General features: G+C 40.0%; 1 protein-coding gene and 1 non-coding gene across 4 annotated transcripts in view; one reads left to right on the forward strand and one right to left on the reverse strand.

The window, feature by feature from the left end:
• Positions 1-390: 390 nt before the first annotated feature.
• Positions 391-17,774, forward strand: part of TLK1 (tousled like kinase 1) — a 166,913-nt gene continuing 149,529 nt past the window's right edge. For all 3 annotated transcript variants that reach the window (XM_078327412.1, XM_002749326.7, XM_008998727.5), the window contains exon 1: positions 391-1,118. Coding sequence is in view for 2 of the 3 variants with exons in the window: in XM_002749326.7 (XP_002749372.2) it covers positions 980-1,118 (139 nt within the window). In the remaining variant the exon portion in view is untranslated. The remainder of the gene's footprint in view (positions 1,119-17,774) is intronic.
• On the reverse strand, positions 15,017-15,115 carry LOC118155171 (small nucleolar RNA U13). The gene has a single exon (XR_004745390.1). It is a non-coding gene; the product is annotated as a small nucleolar RNA U13 (small nucleolar RNA).

The raw sequence follows: 17,774 nt of genomic DNA on the forward strand, positions 1-17,774 counted from the left end.
AAAGAAGGGCAAGAAAGAAGCAACTCTCAACTTTTCAGTTCCATTTTGATGGAATAATCACATTGAACTCCCGAGAAGTGGCAGTCGAGTGAGAGCAGCAGCATTTCTCCCCGGGTTGGGTGTGGGTCAGGAGCCAGGCGCGCTTCCGCGGAAGAGAGGGGGAGTCAGGTGGCAGTAGCGCCGGGGCCGGAGCGGCGCGGCGGGGGCGCGCCTCCCTCCGGCCGGCGCGGGGACGCTGCCCCAGCGCACGCGAGTCCGGCAACCCGGGGCTCCTGCGCTGCGCGGCGATCCGCGGGCGCGGCAGCAGCGCCCAGGCGCCCGCGCTTCTTCCCTCGCGCGCTCGCTCCCTCCCCATGCCCCCACCCCCAGCCCTTGGCAGGTCCCTCCCCCAAGCCTGCTCCCGCGGCCGCGGCTGCCGCCGTCGCCGCCGCTACCGGAGGCGCAGGAGCCTCGCGATAGTGTTTGCACAGGCGGCGCGTGACGCCGCCGCCGCCTGTAACTGATGCAGAGGTTACACCGCCGCCTCAGCCGCCACCCACCGCCCGCTGCTGCCGCCGCCGCCGCCTCTCGGGCGACGCCGGGGGCCGACGCACTGCAGAGGTGCCGGCAGGTTCCGCCCGCGGAAGTCTCCTCTGCCGGCGCAGCCCGCGCTCCGCCCGCGCTCCGACCCCGGCCCTGGCGAGCGCCCCCTCGACGCCTCCGCCACAGCGCTTCTTCCCTCCGCCTCTTCTCCGGCGCGCCCGCCCGCTCCCTCGCTTCTCCCCCTTTCCCTCCTCCCCGTCCCCTCTCCTTCCCTCACCTCTTTCCTCCCCACCTCCCCTCTTCTCGGTTTCCTCCCCTATCCCCTTGACTCTCCCCTCCCTGCCCTTGCTCTCTCGCTCGCCCTCAGTGCGGCCCCCGCCATGACGGAGGCGGGTGCCGGTGCCGTTGCCGCCGCTGCCGTCGCAGGGGGGGAGTCGGGTTCCCAGAAAGTAGCTTGATGAGTGTCCAAAGTAGCAGTGGAAGTTTGGAGGGGCCGCCATCTTGGTCCCAGCTCTCCACGTCTCCAACCCCGGGCTCGGCGGCGGCGGCCAGGTCCCTGCTGAATCACACGCCGCCATCCGGGAGGCCCAGGGAAGGTAAGGCTCGCTGCGCCCCCGCCCGCTCGCCGGCCTCCACTCCCGCGCCGCGGATCCCCGTGCCCCCCGGGCTCCTCCGCCAGACCCCGGGGTGGGGGATGGTGGCGAGGTGGACGCGAGGCCGCCTGGCTCCCCGACTCCGGGGAGGTAGTGCGCTTGCTGTGGGTGGTGGTTCGCGGGTGGCGGAGGAGACGGACGAGGGGTTGCGCGCTGGTAGGGACGGGGAGAGGCGCACAGACTCGCCTGGGGTTCCTGGGAGCCAGTCCTGCGAGGGTGGGAAGCCTCCCCCCGGACGCGAGCCCCTTTCTGCTCCATTTGCCAGTAAACTCAGTACTCTTAACCTCCTGGCCTCAGGTCTCTGGTGGGTTTTCCCTCCCGCTGGAGCCTTCGTCCTCGAGCCCCCTCCCCTTCCCCGGCGCACTCCTCCCATAGAGGCGGTCCCCGCTCTGCGAGCTTTGCAGCCCGGGACCTGGAGGATACCCCCTCGCTTGCAGGGTCTCTCCTTTGGGAAGAAACGCTGAAATTATCAAGGCAGACTTTGATCCCCTGTGGTCCCCTAGAGCAATTTGAACGACAGACTGACTCGTGGGCAGGTTTTTAAAACCGCCCCTCCAGATGGTTGCAACTTTCTCTTCTTCGCGGTTGCCTCCTGCGTGTTTGTGCGTTATATATTCTCTGCTGCAAGTTAGTCTACTGTTCGTCTCTGACAGGGTCGTGGGTTTTGTGGGAAATAGCTGCGTAAAGGTTACTGCAAACGCACCAGATCGGTTACAATTGTTTTCTAAGTTTTCTGGCTTCTTGCAAGCAAGTGTGCTGCCACCAGATGTAGCAGTTACACAGCTTGTAAGGCACCGGCGTGCTTTTGACTAAAATTTCAACTTGCTGTATTTAACTTTAAGTACACGCCATAAAATAAAATCTGGGAGAAAACACATTTTTGGGGGATGAATAAATGTGCACGGAGTGTCTTTTAACGCTCTTTTGTCTGGAAAACGGTTAGCGGTATTCATCCGCAGTTGATAAACGGGTTGTTCACTCCCAGTTGTCGCACACGAGGAGATTGTAGGCACATTTTCAAATAAACGTCTGGAAGTTCAACAGTCTCGTGAATGTTTTAAAGAAATCAAGAGCTTCGATTTATGTAGAAATCGGTGGGAGTACTTTATTTTGAAAATATCTGTCGATATTTACTATTCAGAGCCTTGACAATTGTTAATCAAGTGTTTTGTGCCCTGAATCCAGTGGTTCAGGCATAGCATTCTTTGTCATTTTGTTCCTGTGAGCATGTGTGAAAGTGACAATAGGCTTAAAGATTGGCATGAATATGCTCTAGAAAATTCACGGAAAGCTTTGATTTATGGCATCCATTAAACATGGGGAATACATTGATAGACGTTTCCCCCTTTTCATCTTATCTCGACGCTGAGCTTTCATTATTAGAATATAAAAGTTTAAGTGACTAAAAATTTAATATATCTGGTGATTCCTTCGCACTTAAAAATTTCTGAATGAACAGTTTAAAATGTGTTTCATAAATAGAGAATTTGGTGCTTTTAGCATGCGTTTACTTTTGTTTGTAGTTTCATGTTGAGTTTAAAAAGACCATTTTATTGTTTTTTATTGAAGGCTATATTTTTTCATCATTCATTCATTCATTCATTCCTTTCTGGAATATTTATTGAGCCATTACTGTGATCCAGGCCCTGAACTAGATACTGAGGGCATAGTATTGACTTATCTGTTGACATCTGTTATCAGTATTGGGAATTTGGGAGACGAAAAATCTAGATTGTGAGTTTCTGAGGTTACTTCAACTTAAAAACATTCTGCACTTTTCCTGATGTTTGAAAATTTGGAGGGGTTGGAATCATTTAGCTTGAACTTCCAAATAACCATAATTTTTTCCAGCAGTTGAGATTACAATGGGTTTTTAGGTAACCTCAAGTAGTGAGTTTCTGTTAATTCATGAAATCATAGGACAGGCTTTTGTGAAAGTTGCACTTCACACCAAGTACCTAGATAGCTACAGGGGGATATTTGTTTTTGAGCAACCAGCATGCAAGTTAAAACTATTAATCCTTTCTAGGGTTATATTCATTTAGAAGCTTGGCACTATGTTCTCAGATTTCACTAACGCTAACAGGAATATGAAGCCCCAAGTATCAAAATGGAGATATTTCTATTGAGTGAAATCTCAATTTTTATTTTAAGAAGTGTTTAGCACCTTTTCCAGGTGTACATGTTAGTACATTATATAAATTGATGAAGTTTTGGAAAGCTTTTTGACTGCTGGTAAGAACCATTAATATTAATGGAATTTGAATGTGTTGTATGTATAAAGGAGAGAACTAAGTATGTTTCTTGAAAAATTGACCCAGTTTAACATATAGTAAAAGAAGAATTTAAACTTCAAAGAGATACGGATGTATATATATTTACATAAATATTCTATGTGTTGAACTCCTTTTAGGCAAACAACTTTGAAAATGGGTTATTTTTAAAGATATGCCATAAGCATCTGTAAAAGTTACTAACTTATTTTTAAGTTTTGACCTTTGAAACCAAAAATCTAAGAATATAATCCGGTTATTTTTGATGTGGTATGTTGTGGTTTTCTTTCTCCTTTTCTTATTTCCATTATCATCCTTATATAGTTTTATTACTGTACAGCTCTATAAGATTTGGGAATCTATTAGAATTTAGGAAGTTATGTGATAAATATAGTGTAGATTTCGTCCCTCTGGATCCCAAAGCTTATCCCTTATCATTCTTGAGGTTCTGTTTGAGGTGTTCAGCAGTGTAGCTCTAGATTTTCTGTTGAATCTTTTAAACCTATAATCTCCACTCCATTTTGTCTTCTATAATCCTGTGATTAAGGGAGTAAGGAGTTACAAAGGTTTTCCAGGAAAGGTCAGTTTTGCTCTGTTGAGGTCTGAGAACTTAGTGTCATATTGGCTAGATAAGCAGTTGGGGGTTTTGCATATCAGTATATGGGTATCTTGAATGGGTTATTGCTGAGAATCAAATGATTGATTATACAGAACACTTGCATTTTCTTTCCTGCTCCACTCTGCCAGTTATAAATAATTTGCTTAACTTTTTTGTAAATAGTGAAAGCTTGGTCAAAAAGATGGTATGGGCCAGGTGCAGTGGCTCAAGCCTGTAATCCCAGCAGCTTGGGAGGCCTAGACAGCTGGATTGCTTGAGCTCAGGAGTTCAAAACTAGCCTGGACAACATAGTGAAACCCCATCTCTACAAAAAATAGAAAAATTAGCTGGGCATGGTTCGGGAGGCTGAGTTGGGAGGATTCCGTGAGCCTGGGAGGTGGAGGCTGCAGTGAGCCTAGATAGAGTCATTATATTCCAGCCTGAGTGACAGAAGGAGACACTTTCAAAAAAAAAAAAAAAAATGGCATGATAATACAATTACACTTAAACTTACTCTGTTACCATATTTGAAGCCTGCATTCCTTAGAAGAATAAAGTATTTGACTTCAGATGATTTGGTAATGAGATGTTAAAAACGAAGGTGTACCAGATGGCCCTGTCGGCCTTTAATATTTTGAAATCACTGGCTGGAGGAGGACAGGGTTATATGTGTAAGGATTCTAGCTCATGAATAGATACGTGACAGCTGTCTCCTCTACACTGGCACATTTACATATTAGAGGAGAGAGAGAAAAGAGAGAAACCAGAATAGAGGTTTGAAAATCTTATGAGAAATAGACTATGCTTTATAGCCTTTTGGTCTCAGGGCCTCTTTACTCTCCTAACAGTTATTGAGGACCCCAAAGAGATTTAGGTTTATGTGCATTATATCTATTAATATTTGCCATTTTAGAAATTAAATGACAATTTCAAATATATTAATTTAAAAGTAAACCGTGTTGTAAATAGAATTTTTTATGAAGAATAAATATGTTATAAAACCAAATAAACTAGACTAGTGGCATTGTTTTATATTTTTTTGCTAATTTTTTGATTTCTGGCTTACTAGAAGACAGCTGGATTTTGTGTCTGCCTTCAGTCTGTTGTGATGTTTTGGTTGAGATATGTGAAAAGAATCCAGCTTCATGTAGATATATGGTTGGAAAATTAAGGAGTGAGTTTTCTTCTTTGGTATTATATCAAAATTCAACAAGTGGCTGTTTTTAAAAAAAGTAACTTGCAATGTGAAAGTACATTGTATTCAAAAATGTCTCTAGGACCTACAGGAAGTCTATGGAACATACATTTAGTTTAAAGAAGAGACTAACGGGTGGGAGACGTGATAGCTGTCTCCAGGTGTTTAAAGAAACCTGGATTTCAGTAAATAGCATTTTAAAAACCTGTTAATTTTAATAAACAAGAGGGAGAATAGATTCATTCTCTTGTTTTAGAAGGCAGACCAACAGCTGAAAATTAGGAAGACACAGATTGCGTTCAGTCTAATTTTTTACAAGAGTGTAAGAACTTTGTAATGACTAGACTTGGAATAGTGGAACAGTGGAGCAACAATGGAACTTGCAACAACCAACAACAAGGGAAAGCAGTAGTTAGCTATGAGAATTTAAAGTGGAATACAGGAACGTATTTTCTAAGAAGGTGGAGATAAATTCTGTAGATTCTTATAATGGGTGCTATTGGATTAGTGACTTAAGGTCTCATCCAATTTAAAAATGTAAACATTCTGTGATTCTTTAAAAAAATCCCTAAATATAGTTAAACTATACTTATATATTCATTAACATTTTTTAATGTTCTTTCAAGTCAGTAGTATGAAACTGTTGTTGACTTTATTACTGTTTTGCATTTTGATTGTGCTTTTTCCTCTGAGGGTTTTCCTGTATTTTCTGGTGTCAGCAAAATCGGTCTTCATGAAATCTTGCTAAATTCCCTGTGAAATATAATAAGCCTAAGACATTTTAGAGAACCAAATGCTGTTTATGGTACAGTTTAGTAGAGTTGTAATATATTTCAGTACAGAATTTAAAATACTATGGGGGCTGATTTTCAATTTTGTAATAGAAACTATGAGCATAGTCTATAGTTTTTTAGTTGTAATTGTTTACATGATTTCAGAAGTAATATGCTTAGGCTGGGTGCGATGGCTCACACCTGTAATTCCAGCACTTTGGGAGGCTGAGGCGGGCAGATCTGAGGTCAGGAGATCGAGACCATCCTGGCCAACATGGTGAAAACCCGTCTCTACTAAAAATACAAAAATTAGCTGGGTGTGGTACTTGGGAGGCTGAGGCAGGAGAGTCACTTGAACCCAGGAGGTGGAGATTGCATTGAGCTGAGATTGAACTACGTCACTCCAGCCTGGCGACAGAGTGAGACTCAGTCTCAAAAAAAGAAGTAATATGCTTAAGTATTCTAATGTTTTTAAAGCTGGAGAGTCTGAAAAGAGGAAAGAAGAAAGAAAAGTGTTTAAGTTGATCTCTTTTGAATTAAAAAATGTGTATTAAATATAACTAGGACATAAAATCAAGAATTAAATTCTCATTCCTAGAATTATACATGTAATATTTATGATTACTTATAACAATTCATATTTTAATTTTGCACAACACATAATGTCTTCTGTGAGTTGGATTTTTAGGTGGTGGGAATTTAAGCATAAATTCTCATAACTTTCATGAGGTCAATTTAATATTAATAAATGTATTAAGTAACAAGACCCAGCTTGAGACTTCATGTACTTGTCGCATTTGGATTTAAAGCTCATTTTCTATAGACGAGCTATAGAAATCATTTAGTTTCATAAACTCCTTAATGCTTGTTAATTTTAAGAATCAGAATAAATTACAGGAGTATTGTTATGAAGTAGGAGAAGCAGTATGGTATAGAGGAGAAAGTGATTGTAGTTGGAATCTGAGGGTAGTCTTTACTTTGCTAATAACTAGCTATGTGACCTTGGGCAAGTTGCATCTCTCTGCTTCAGTTTCATAAACTAAGAATACGGTGCTGAAAGGGATATTGGAAGCAATCTAGTACAAACTTCTCATTTTACAGATGAGGAAACTTAGATAATTTGCACAGGCTTTCACTGTAAGACAGTTGGACCCAAAATTCAGTTTTCTGACTCTCAGGTTCTGTTTTTTTTTTCTTTCCCGTTATACTTCACAGCCTCTTTTAATCTGTAAAATCAGAGTATTGGATTAGAGGCTCTCAAAGGTTCTCTTCTAGCTCAAAAATATTTTCATTCCTGTGATATTAGTTCTAATATAATTTAGTAGGGGAAAGTTTGTAGCTTTTATTTATTGGTGAAAGAAATGTTTCTTGAAGAGGCAATATAACCTTTGCTAGGCTATTATTTTGTTTTCTTGAGAGAATATCAGGCCAGGGGCTGTATCTCATGCCTGTATTCCCAGCTTTGGGAGGCTAAGGCGAGAGGATTGCTTGAGCCCAGGAGTTTGAGACCAGCCTGACCCTATCTCAAAAAAAAAAGAAAAAAACAAAACAAAACTGGGTATGGTGGCATATGTCTGTAGTCCTACTGGGAGGCTGAGGTAGGAGGATCCCTTGATCCCAGGATTTCAAGACTGCAGTAATATAGTGAGCTATGATCATGCCACTGAACTTCAGCCTGGGCAACACAGTGAGACCCTGTCTTAAAAAAAAATGCAGAAACAAAAGAAAATATCTTCATTATTACCAAAAGTTATTTAAGTTTATGAGCATGGTAAGTAGTATGATGGGTAGTCTCAAACAGTTATTAATGTATCAAAAATGAAAAAAATTGCATACGTAACAGTGTGATACCCTGAACTAAGTAGGTGATTGTTCCTCAGAAAATATTTCCGGAGTTTATTTCATCTGGCACCCCTGTGTTTGCCTCTAGTTAAGTGCCTGTGTTGTTTAGTGTCTCATAGGATTGTTTACATAGCACCTGTGTCATGCTACTTTTATTATTGTTTTATTTATATTGCCAACTAGACAGAAAGGTCTAGAATTCAGATGCTGTATTTTGTTCATTTCCATATTTTCAGTGCACAGTGGGACATCCTCTACAGAGTTGGCACTCAAAGTTTTGTTGAAGGACTGTTTCACATACATTATCTCGTTCTATATCATGGTATGCACATATTTTAGAACCAGGAAGATGCTTATCTTAGTAATTCTTAAGTGAATTACATTTTGGAGGGTAATAATGGATAATAGTAACAGTACTAGCTAGTTTATTGTGTTTGCACCTGTTAATTCTTGTATCTCATAACTCCGAGATATATATAGTTGTTACTCACATTTTCAGATGAGGAAACCGAAGTACAGAGAAGCAAAGGGACTTACCAGTGTGACTTAGAGTAGTAAATAATGGGGATTTGAACCAAGGTGGTGAATTTTAATCACTAGGATATATTGCCTAAATAGGAAAATTTGGTTTTTACTCTTTTTCAGTGGTTTTTCTTAAGCAGATTTTAACTTACTGATCAGTTTTCTGGACTTATTTAGTTTACCTCCAAACTTTCATTAGCTTTTTTGGCATGAGTTTTTATATACATGTGAGGATAAGATTTAAAAAAATACAAAAAACCCTAACCAAACAACCCAATTTTGAAAGCTGTACCAGCTGTGCAAATCTTACATTTCAGTTTTTTAAGATAAGTTTTGTCCCTTCATGGAAAATGTTAGAGCTACATCAGTGAAACATTTTATTTCCATGTTAGATAATCTAATTTGTAATTCCATTTATCTTAATATTTTGGCCTCATAAGCCCACTGGAGCCATAACAAGTAAATATTAGAATTTGAACAAAGAATTCCCCACTTTCAGTGCTGGAGCAGTGTATTTGTTGTGGAGGCTTTATAATGTGATGGATAAGCCTTTAAATTATAATGCTTTAGTGGCAGATCTTTGACTCTGTTAATAGGATTCAATATGGGAAGGGGGAAGAGGCTTGATGTGCAGTGTAGCTAATCTGTAAAAAAGTGTTTTAAAAAATAAGTTTTATTTCTTTTATTGCTTCCAACAACAACAACAAAACCTTTGGTAGCATGTATTATATAGCAAATCTCATTGAGAGACAGGATTTCAATGGATTGATAGGAATTCATCAATCCTGAAGTGGAAAGATAATGCAGAGCAGAGCAGATCCGGGTGGTAGGTTGTCAAACTTGAATTAAATTTTCCCAATGTGGCTTCATCATTTAGGTCTGAAATTTTAGGAATTTCAAGAAGGCAATTTAACCTATATTTAAATAAAAGTGATTATATTCTACATAGATTCATTAGCCAAATACAAATTTTTTGGGGGGATGACTTAATGTTTTTTCCTCTTCATCTATGAGGATTTTTAAGAATTGGTTACACTCATAAATTTGTGCCTTTTCTTGAAAACTAATTAGCTGGAGGAAATAAGCTACTAGGTTTAAATTCTGCTGTTAATATAATACCTTATGTGACTTCATGATTCCTCTCTAGACAGTTAAGTACGTGCTTCCTATCTGAGGATGAATGCTTCTGGGGAAGGTCAGAGGGGTTTGTGTGAGGCTAATCATCTTCATCTTGTCTCCTGAAACCAGAGACATGTTTTATTATTATTTTTTTTTCCTTTTTTGATAAATACTGTATATTTGCCTCATAAAAAAATATAAATTTTTCCTCTTCCTTGCAGATTTCTTTTAAATATCTGTGTAATTATATAGTTTAGCTCAATTTTGTGTACTACTCTGTTGCTTATTTCATTTACTTAAAGATATACATATTAATGCTGGATACTCTTCTGGGCATTTGTAAATAGTAACTCATTTGCTTCTCCTAACAATCATCTGAAGTCCTGTTATTATCCCTACTTTACAGATGAGGAAATTGAGGCATAGAAAAGTTAAGTAATGTACCCAGGGACCGGGCACGGTGGCTCATGCCTGTAATCCCAGCATTTAGGGGGGCTGAGGTGGGCAGATGGCATGAGCGCAGGAGTTTGAGACCAGCCTGGACAACATGGTGAAACTGTCTCTACAAAAATTAGCCAGGTATGGTGGTGCATACCTGTAGTTGTAGCTATTTGGGAGGCTCAGGTGGATGGCTTGAGCCCAGGAGGTTGAGGCTGCAGTGAGCCGTGATTACACCACTATACTCCAGCCAGGGCAACAGAGTGAGACTCTGTTGACAGACCCTGTCAAAAAAAAAAAAAAAGTAATGTACCCAGGGACACATAGAGAATATTTAGCAAAGCCAGGACTCAGACTGGGCTGAGTGCATGCTCTTAAGAGTTACACTATTCTGTCAGTGTTATTTTCTCGAATGGATGTGCTATAATTGGTTAACTGTTCTTATTCAGATAGGATATTAGTCATGAATCTTTTGTTTATATGTGATAACAGCTTAACACAACTTTGTTGAGTTAAAAAGTGAATGTATTGGTTCACATACTGGGAATTGTATGTGAAGGATGATAGTGGAATGGCTTTGGAAACAGCTAGATTCAAGATTACAAGTAATGCTCATTGAGTTTCTTTGTCTCCTTTCTGGGTTTTTCTAGCCTCTTGCTTCTGGAGCCCCAGACATACACCTTTAGCATAGCAACCATACTTGAAAGACAGCTTCTCTTACCTGATGTCCGCATGTCAGTTCTGGGCTGTTGGTAATCAATTCTGATTGTCAGTTACTGGGAGATGGGCTACAAAATGGGAGCCACTATGGCTGTGGTTAGGGTGAGTTGGGGAACCCACAGAAAGCCATGATTGACAGTCCCCTTGAGATGACATGAATTGGTTGAGGTGTAGTTTTCCTGAGGAAGGGATGATGGTGAGCAAAAAACAACTCTAGTGAGTAATTTAGGTTGTATCTTTTTAATTTTAATTTTATTGCTATCATAGATGATAAAGTAACTGAGTAAAAGCCTCTTTTTAAAAATATTAGATTTTCAGTGATGGAATTATTCAGAGCAGAGTATAAAACAATTTTAGGGCTTTTGACAAATGTTGCCAAATTATTTTTTTGAAGGAGTGTACTTAGCTCATATACCAACAGCAGTGCATGAGATGAGCATGTACTTTTGAACCTGGTAGGGTTCAACTCATCCTAGAAATACTCTCCTGGGCTTAAATATTAACACATGCTTTGCATTTGATCAGAGGGTTGCAAACTTGATACTGAGCAAATATCTAATGCAGTTTATCAAATGTTTCATTGTATTTTCTCTGGCTATGTTTTATTCTCATTTTTTTTTAAATTTTGAGACAGAGTCTCACTCTGTCACCAGGCTGGAGTGCAATGGCCTGATCTTGGCTTACTGCAACCCCCACCTCCTGGATTAAAGTCATTCTCCTACCTCAGGCTTCCAAGTAGCTGGGATTACAGGCATGCGCCATCACACCCAGCTAATTTTTGTATTTCCAGTAGAGATGGGGTTTCACCCTGTTGGCCAGGATGATCTTGATCTACTGACCTTGTGATCTCCTGACTTTGTGAACCGCCTGCCTTGGCCTACCAAAGTGCTAGGATTACAGGCGTGAGCCACCGTGCCCAGCCTTATTCTCATTATTTAAAAAATCTTATTATATAGTATTTTTTCCTTCTTCTTTCCCTCCCTCCCTTTTCTTCCCCTCCCCTCCCTTCAGGGGCTTGATCAGGCTCTCTGCAGCCTCCAACTCCTGGACTCAAGCACACCCTTTCATCTCAGCCTCCCAAGTAGCTGGGACTATAGGTGTGCACCACCACACCCTGTTAATTTTTTAACTTTCTGTAGAGAGGTGGTCTCCCTATGTTGCCCAGGCTGGTCTTAAACTCCTGGGCTCAACCACTCCTCCTGCCTCAGCCTCCCAAAGTGTTGGGATTACAGGCCTGAGCTATTGTGCCCAGCCCATTGTATAGTTTTAAACAGCAAAACCAAAAGGCTAATAAATGGCACCCCTCTGCAAGCTCCTGCCCCTCCTGTATTTTTCCTCCCAGTGTCTCCTACTTCTCTGACCTAGTTCACAGCATTATACTTACTTTTTGGATGTTGGTAGCATGTTTAAAATGCATTATTATATAGCAAATTAATATAGCATAATAATTCCAAGAGTTTTGCCACTTAATTATACTAAGCCACTTAACCTCTCAATACCTTATCTGTAGATTTCATTTTTGATGGGGTGGGATAGTAATAGCAACGACCTCACAAGGTGGTAAAATTAAATGAGAAATGTATGGCACCTTAACAACTCACTATGGTTTTTTTCATTTCTTTATCTTCTTTTTCTCCTGCTGCTACTTCTCCCCCCACTTTTTTTTTTTTTAAAGAGACAGGGTCTTGCTGTGTTGACCAGGCTAGTGAGAAATATAATTTATTTACTCCCAGTAAGTCAGATTTTAGAAATGTAAAAAATACTTCAAAGGATGAAAAATGACTATATGCATAATATTTACCACAGTACTATATAGTGAGAAGAAATGAGGCCAACAGTTATGATTAAGTTTTGAGATGTATATCTCAAAACAATGTGTAGACCTTTTTTTTTTTTTTTTTAAGAAGATAGAGTGTCTCCCTGTTACCCAGGCTGGAGTCCAGTGGCACGATCCTGGCTCACTGCAACCTCTGCCTCCAGGGTTCAAGCAACTTTTACACCTCAGCCTCCTGAGTAGCTGGGACTACAGGTGTGCACCATCACGCCCAGCTAATTTTTGTATTTTTGGTAGGGAGAAGTTTCACCGTGTTGGCCAGGCAGGTCTTGAACTCCTGACTTCAGGTGATCTGCCTGCCTTGGCCTACCAAAGTGCTGGGATTCTACGCGTGAGCCACCTCTCCCAGACTTGTGTATACGTTCACTTAAAAGATAATTAGGAAAACTCTACAATATGGGAACATGTACAAATGATGGAACATCGCCTAAAAGTTACTTTTGAATGACTCCATAATATTAGGTTGTTTTTTGTTTGGCCTTTCTCTCAAAAGAAAAAATTCCTCACCAAGAGCAACAGTGGCAAATAATATGCCTAAAGTCACACAGGGAAGTGGTTAAAAAAAAGGATGCCAACTCAAGTCCACACTCCTAATCCCTATACCACACTGCCTGTATTCCCACTAGTAAACACATTATTAGGTACCTAGTGCACATAAACCACTCTCTCTCCTTGATACTAATAACACAAAAAACCACAATATAGGCCCCTTTTAAAATATGCAATATAGTGCTTTAAAAGTACATGACTGCATACCAAGATAAAGTGTAAACACTAGCTAATCCAAATCTATTTCTTGCCAGCTTAAATGGTACAACCATATCATACATGTGATCAATTCTCATGCCACAGAAAATTACAGGAACTAAAGTGACGAAAGCAGCAATTTAGGACATCATTTGAAATCTACATTTGTGAGGTACAATTCTTTAAGAGGCCAGAGAAACAAACCATCTAAGTGAAGCGTGCTCTGGCTATAAAGGACATTTATTCGGATCCCTATTCTTTGCCACGTAAACAGAGAGGAAAACATTAAAAAATTTTTTTTTTCATTCAAGAATTTTCTTCCTAGACCAGTAAACATTTAAATTCTAAAGTATCATTATATCCACACATAATGGTAATAGTTAAAACATAAGCCCGGTACAGTGGTGCATGCCTGTAGTTTCAGCTACTTGGGAGGCTGAGGCAGGAGGATCATTTGAGCCCAGAAGTTCAAGCCTACACTGTGCTATGATCACAAGCATGAATTGATTTTTTTAAAAAAACATTTCTAAGATTTGGCTTACTGGGCAGAGGGAGTGAGTATTTTTATGTCATTCAATCTATTTGTCACTGTTGTTTTCTCAGTGGGATAAGTAGGATTTTAGTATATTATTGTACGCAGATGAATCAATTGTCAAAGCTGTAGAGTCTTACAGAAACCTTATTGGCATAGTTTGTTCATTCAGCAAGTATTTATGGACCTGGAGCCTCGTAATGAGGAAACTAGGATACATAAGATGAAGTTAGTTCTTGCCTTCTAGGAGCTTGGTCACAGTCTAGCGAGGAAGGATAATTTCTAACATTTAATTTATACTTTTGAAGGACACCTTGTGGGTTAGATAAAACAACCCAAGTTGTCAGCTTTCAGCTTCTGAGATAAGCTGTATCAAGGTGTTATATTCATTGGCCATTTGGTTGCTAGAAATTAACTTAAGCAAAACAGATTTATTAGTAGTAGAAGCTTATAGAGCTGGGTATCCGTTAGAATCCAGTAAGGCCTTAAGGAGACTGAAGTAGAAACTGGAAATTCAGGAACCACAGTAGCATTGTTCTCTTGTGGATCATTGAGCAATTGTTTCCAGTGCTGCAGAATAAAGTTTTCTAAAAAGAAGTAGGAAGCAAGGAAATTGTATTTCTGTCACAGAGGTTATGAGCAAAGTACTCCCTAGAGAAGGGAGTTACACAGTTCTCTTCCAGTTTAACTGCTCTTAATTTTTTAAATGGTATCTTGTTTCAGTTGATATGTCTTTTTTTTTTTTTTTGGTAGAGACGGGATTTCACCATGTTGACCAGGATGGTCTTGGTCTCTTGACCTGGTGATCCACCCGCCTCGGCCTCCCAAAGTGCTGGGATTATAGGTATAAGCTACCGCCCCAGTTTACTTATTTATTTATTTATTTTTAATAGAGATGGGGTGTCACCATGTTGGCCAGGCTGGTCTCAAACTCCTGACCTCAGGTGATCCACCTGTCTCGGCCTCCCAAAGTGCTGGGTTTACAGGCGTGAGCCACTGTGCCCGGCCAGTTGGTATGTCTTGATTGGTGATGAGATTGAACTTAATATTTGTATCAAAAGCTCAATTTTTCTTGACATCTGTATCTTAGGAGAATATATGATACTGATGTTAATTCTTGTTACATATGATGAACTATTTCTGCCGTCATGTTTTTTCTTTTATATATTTGAATATTTTCCATTGTATAAAGTTGGATGCTTTTATTGAATTCAGTACCAGTTTTTCTTTGTATTTTGTTTATTTTCTTGTCAGACAGGTAATATGCCGATGTCATAACAAGGTGTGAGAGAGGCACATCTCACATGTATGAGCACCAGTCATCAGACTTACAAACTACAAAAGGATCACATTCTTTTTTTTTTTTTTGGGACAGAGTCTCGCTTTGTAGCCCAGGCTGGAGTGCAGTGGCATGGTCTCGGCTCACTGCAACCTCTGCCTCCCGGGTTCAAGTGATTCTCCTGCCTTGGCCTACCAAGTATCGGAATACAGGTGCCTGCCACCATGCTCAGCTAATTTTTGTACTTAGTAGAGATGGGGTTTCACTATGTTGGCCAGGCTGGTCTTGAACTCCTGACCTTGTGATCCTTCTGCCTCGGCCTCCTGAATTGCTGGGATTACAGGTACGAGCCACTGCTCCCTGCCTGGATCACATTCTTATGTTGCTTTGTTCTGTTTTGTTTTTAGAGATGGAGTCTCACTCTGTTGTCCTGGCTGAAGTAGAGTGGTGCAGTCATAGCTCACTGCAGCCTTGAACTCCTGGGCTCAAGTGATCCTCCCACCTCTGCCTCCTAAAAAGCTAGGACTATAGGCACACTTCACCATGCCTGGCTCTTTATGATACTTTAATGTGTATAAGTCTTTAAAAGTTATTGCCCTCTGAAATTCAAGTACTCTTAATTTTAGTGATTCTACTGATTTTATTTCTAAGTTTTATATGGTGTTTTATCTTTCATATGGAAGCATAACACATACAGAAAAGGTGCACAAAGTAGTGCTCAGTAAGTTATTATAAACTCTGACCTGTGTAACTGAGACAAGAAATAGAATATTGCCAGCACTTCAAAAGCTCTCCTTCCCCATCAGTCACTACCTTCTCCATGGTCCCCAGAGTAACCATTATTTTGGCTTAGTTATGCCTGTTTTTGAGTTTTATATAAATGGATCCACACAGTGTATATTTGCGTCTAGCTGCTTTTGTCACATGTAATGTTTGTAAGATTCATCCACATATTTCCTGAAACTAATTTAATTTTCATTGCACTATGATATTACTTTGTGTGAATGTACTACATTTTATACTGTTGATTGACATTTGGTTTGTTTACACTTGACAAAATATTAATGATGCTATTAAGAACATGTTTATACCTGTGTCTTCATACATTATATTTGTTGAGTATATACCTAACAGTAAATTTACTGGGTAATAGGTTATGTGTGTCTGCCTTTAGTGGATGTTGCTAAGTTTTCAAAGCAATTCTACAAGTTTACATTCTCACAAACAGTGTATGACATTTTCCATTGTTTAACATCCCTATAATTTGAATTGTCAGTATTCATTTTAGCTACTTTGATTGATGTGAGATCTCTCTCTCTCTCTCTCTCTCTCTCTCTCTCTCTCTCTCTCTCTCTCTCTCTCTCTCTTTGAGATGGTGTCTCTGTCACAGTGGCTCGATCTCAGCTCACTGCAACCTCTGCCTTCTGAATTCAAAAGATTCTCCTGCATCACCCTCCCCATTAGCTGGGACTACAGGCTTGCATCATCACGCCTGGCTAATTTTTGTATTTTTGGTAGAGATGGGACTTCACCATGTTGGCCAGGCTAGTCTTGAATTTCTGGTCTCAAGTGATCTGCCCACCTCGGCCTCCCAGAGTGCTGGGATTATTAGGTGTGAGGCACTGTGCCTGGCTGTGAGATGGAATCTCTTTGTGGTTTTACTCTTCATTTACCTGATGACTAAGGATGTTTAACACTTTTTACTTTTTTTTTTTTTTTTTTTAAGACTAGTCAAGTGCAGTAGTGAGAAGGGGGGAAAGAGTAGAACAAGGAGTTCGATCTGTAACCGACTGTGAACAATCAATTGAGATAACTCACTACCTTCGGACCAGCCAACTCTTTTTAAATAAAGTTTATTGGCCTTTTGGTTATCCTTTGTGAAGTGCTTGTTCAAATCTTTTGCTGATTTGTCTTTTAAAAACCATGTTTGAAGGCATTCTTTTTGTATTTTGGATGAGAAGTCTTATTTTTTATTAAAACTTTCCCCCCTATTCTGTGGTCTGCTTTCGTCTTCTCTTTATGGTATTTAAGAAGGCTTTTTTTTATCTCAAGGTCATAAAAATGTTTTCCTGTGTTTTCTCTTTTTAATACAGACATTATAACTGTAAATTTCCCTCTAAGCACTGATTTAGTTCATTCCATAAGGTTTGATATGTTGTGTTTCGTTTTTATTTATCTCAAGTATATTCTAATTTTTCTTTTTATTTCTTTTGACTCAGTTATATAGGAATATGTTAATTTCTACGTATTTATGAATTTCACAATTTTTTTTTCTGTTACTGAGTTCTAATTTAATTCTATTGTGGTCAGAGAACATACTTTGTATCCTTTCAGTCCTTTTTAATTTGTTGATGTTTGTTTTATGGTTTAGCATAGATCGTCTATCCTGGAGAATATTCCATGTGTGCTTTTTTTAGAAAAATGTGTATTGTGTTATTGGGCAGAATGTTCTCTAGATGTTTGTTCCATCTAGTCGATTGATTGTTTCTGTTTCCTTACTGGTCTTCTGCCTAGTTGTTCTATTCATTATTCAAAGTGGGATATTTAATTCTCCCAACTATTTTTGTTGCCTTGTCTATTTCCTCCTTTAATTCTGTCAGTTTTGCTTCATGTAATTTGGAACTGTCATAAAGTACATATGATTATAATTGTTATATCTTCCTGATAAGTTGACCGTTAATTGTTTTAAAATGTTTCTCTTTACCTCTCAAGATATAAAACAGTTTT

The sequence above is a fragment of the Callithrix jacchus genome, chromosome 6, assembly GCF_049354715.1.
Source record: "Callithrix jacchus isolate 240 chromosome 6, calJac240_pri, whole genome shotgun sequence".
Taxonomy (NCBI): domain Eukaryota; kingdom Metazoa; phylum Chordata; class Mammalia; order Primates; family Cebidae; genus Callithrix; species Callithrix jacchus.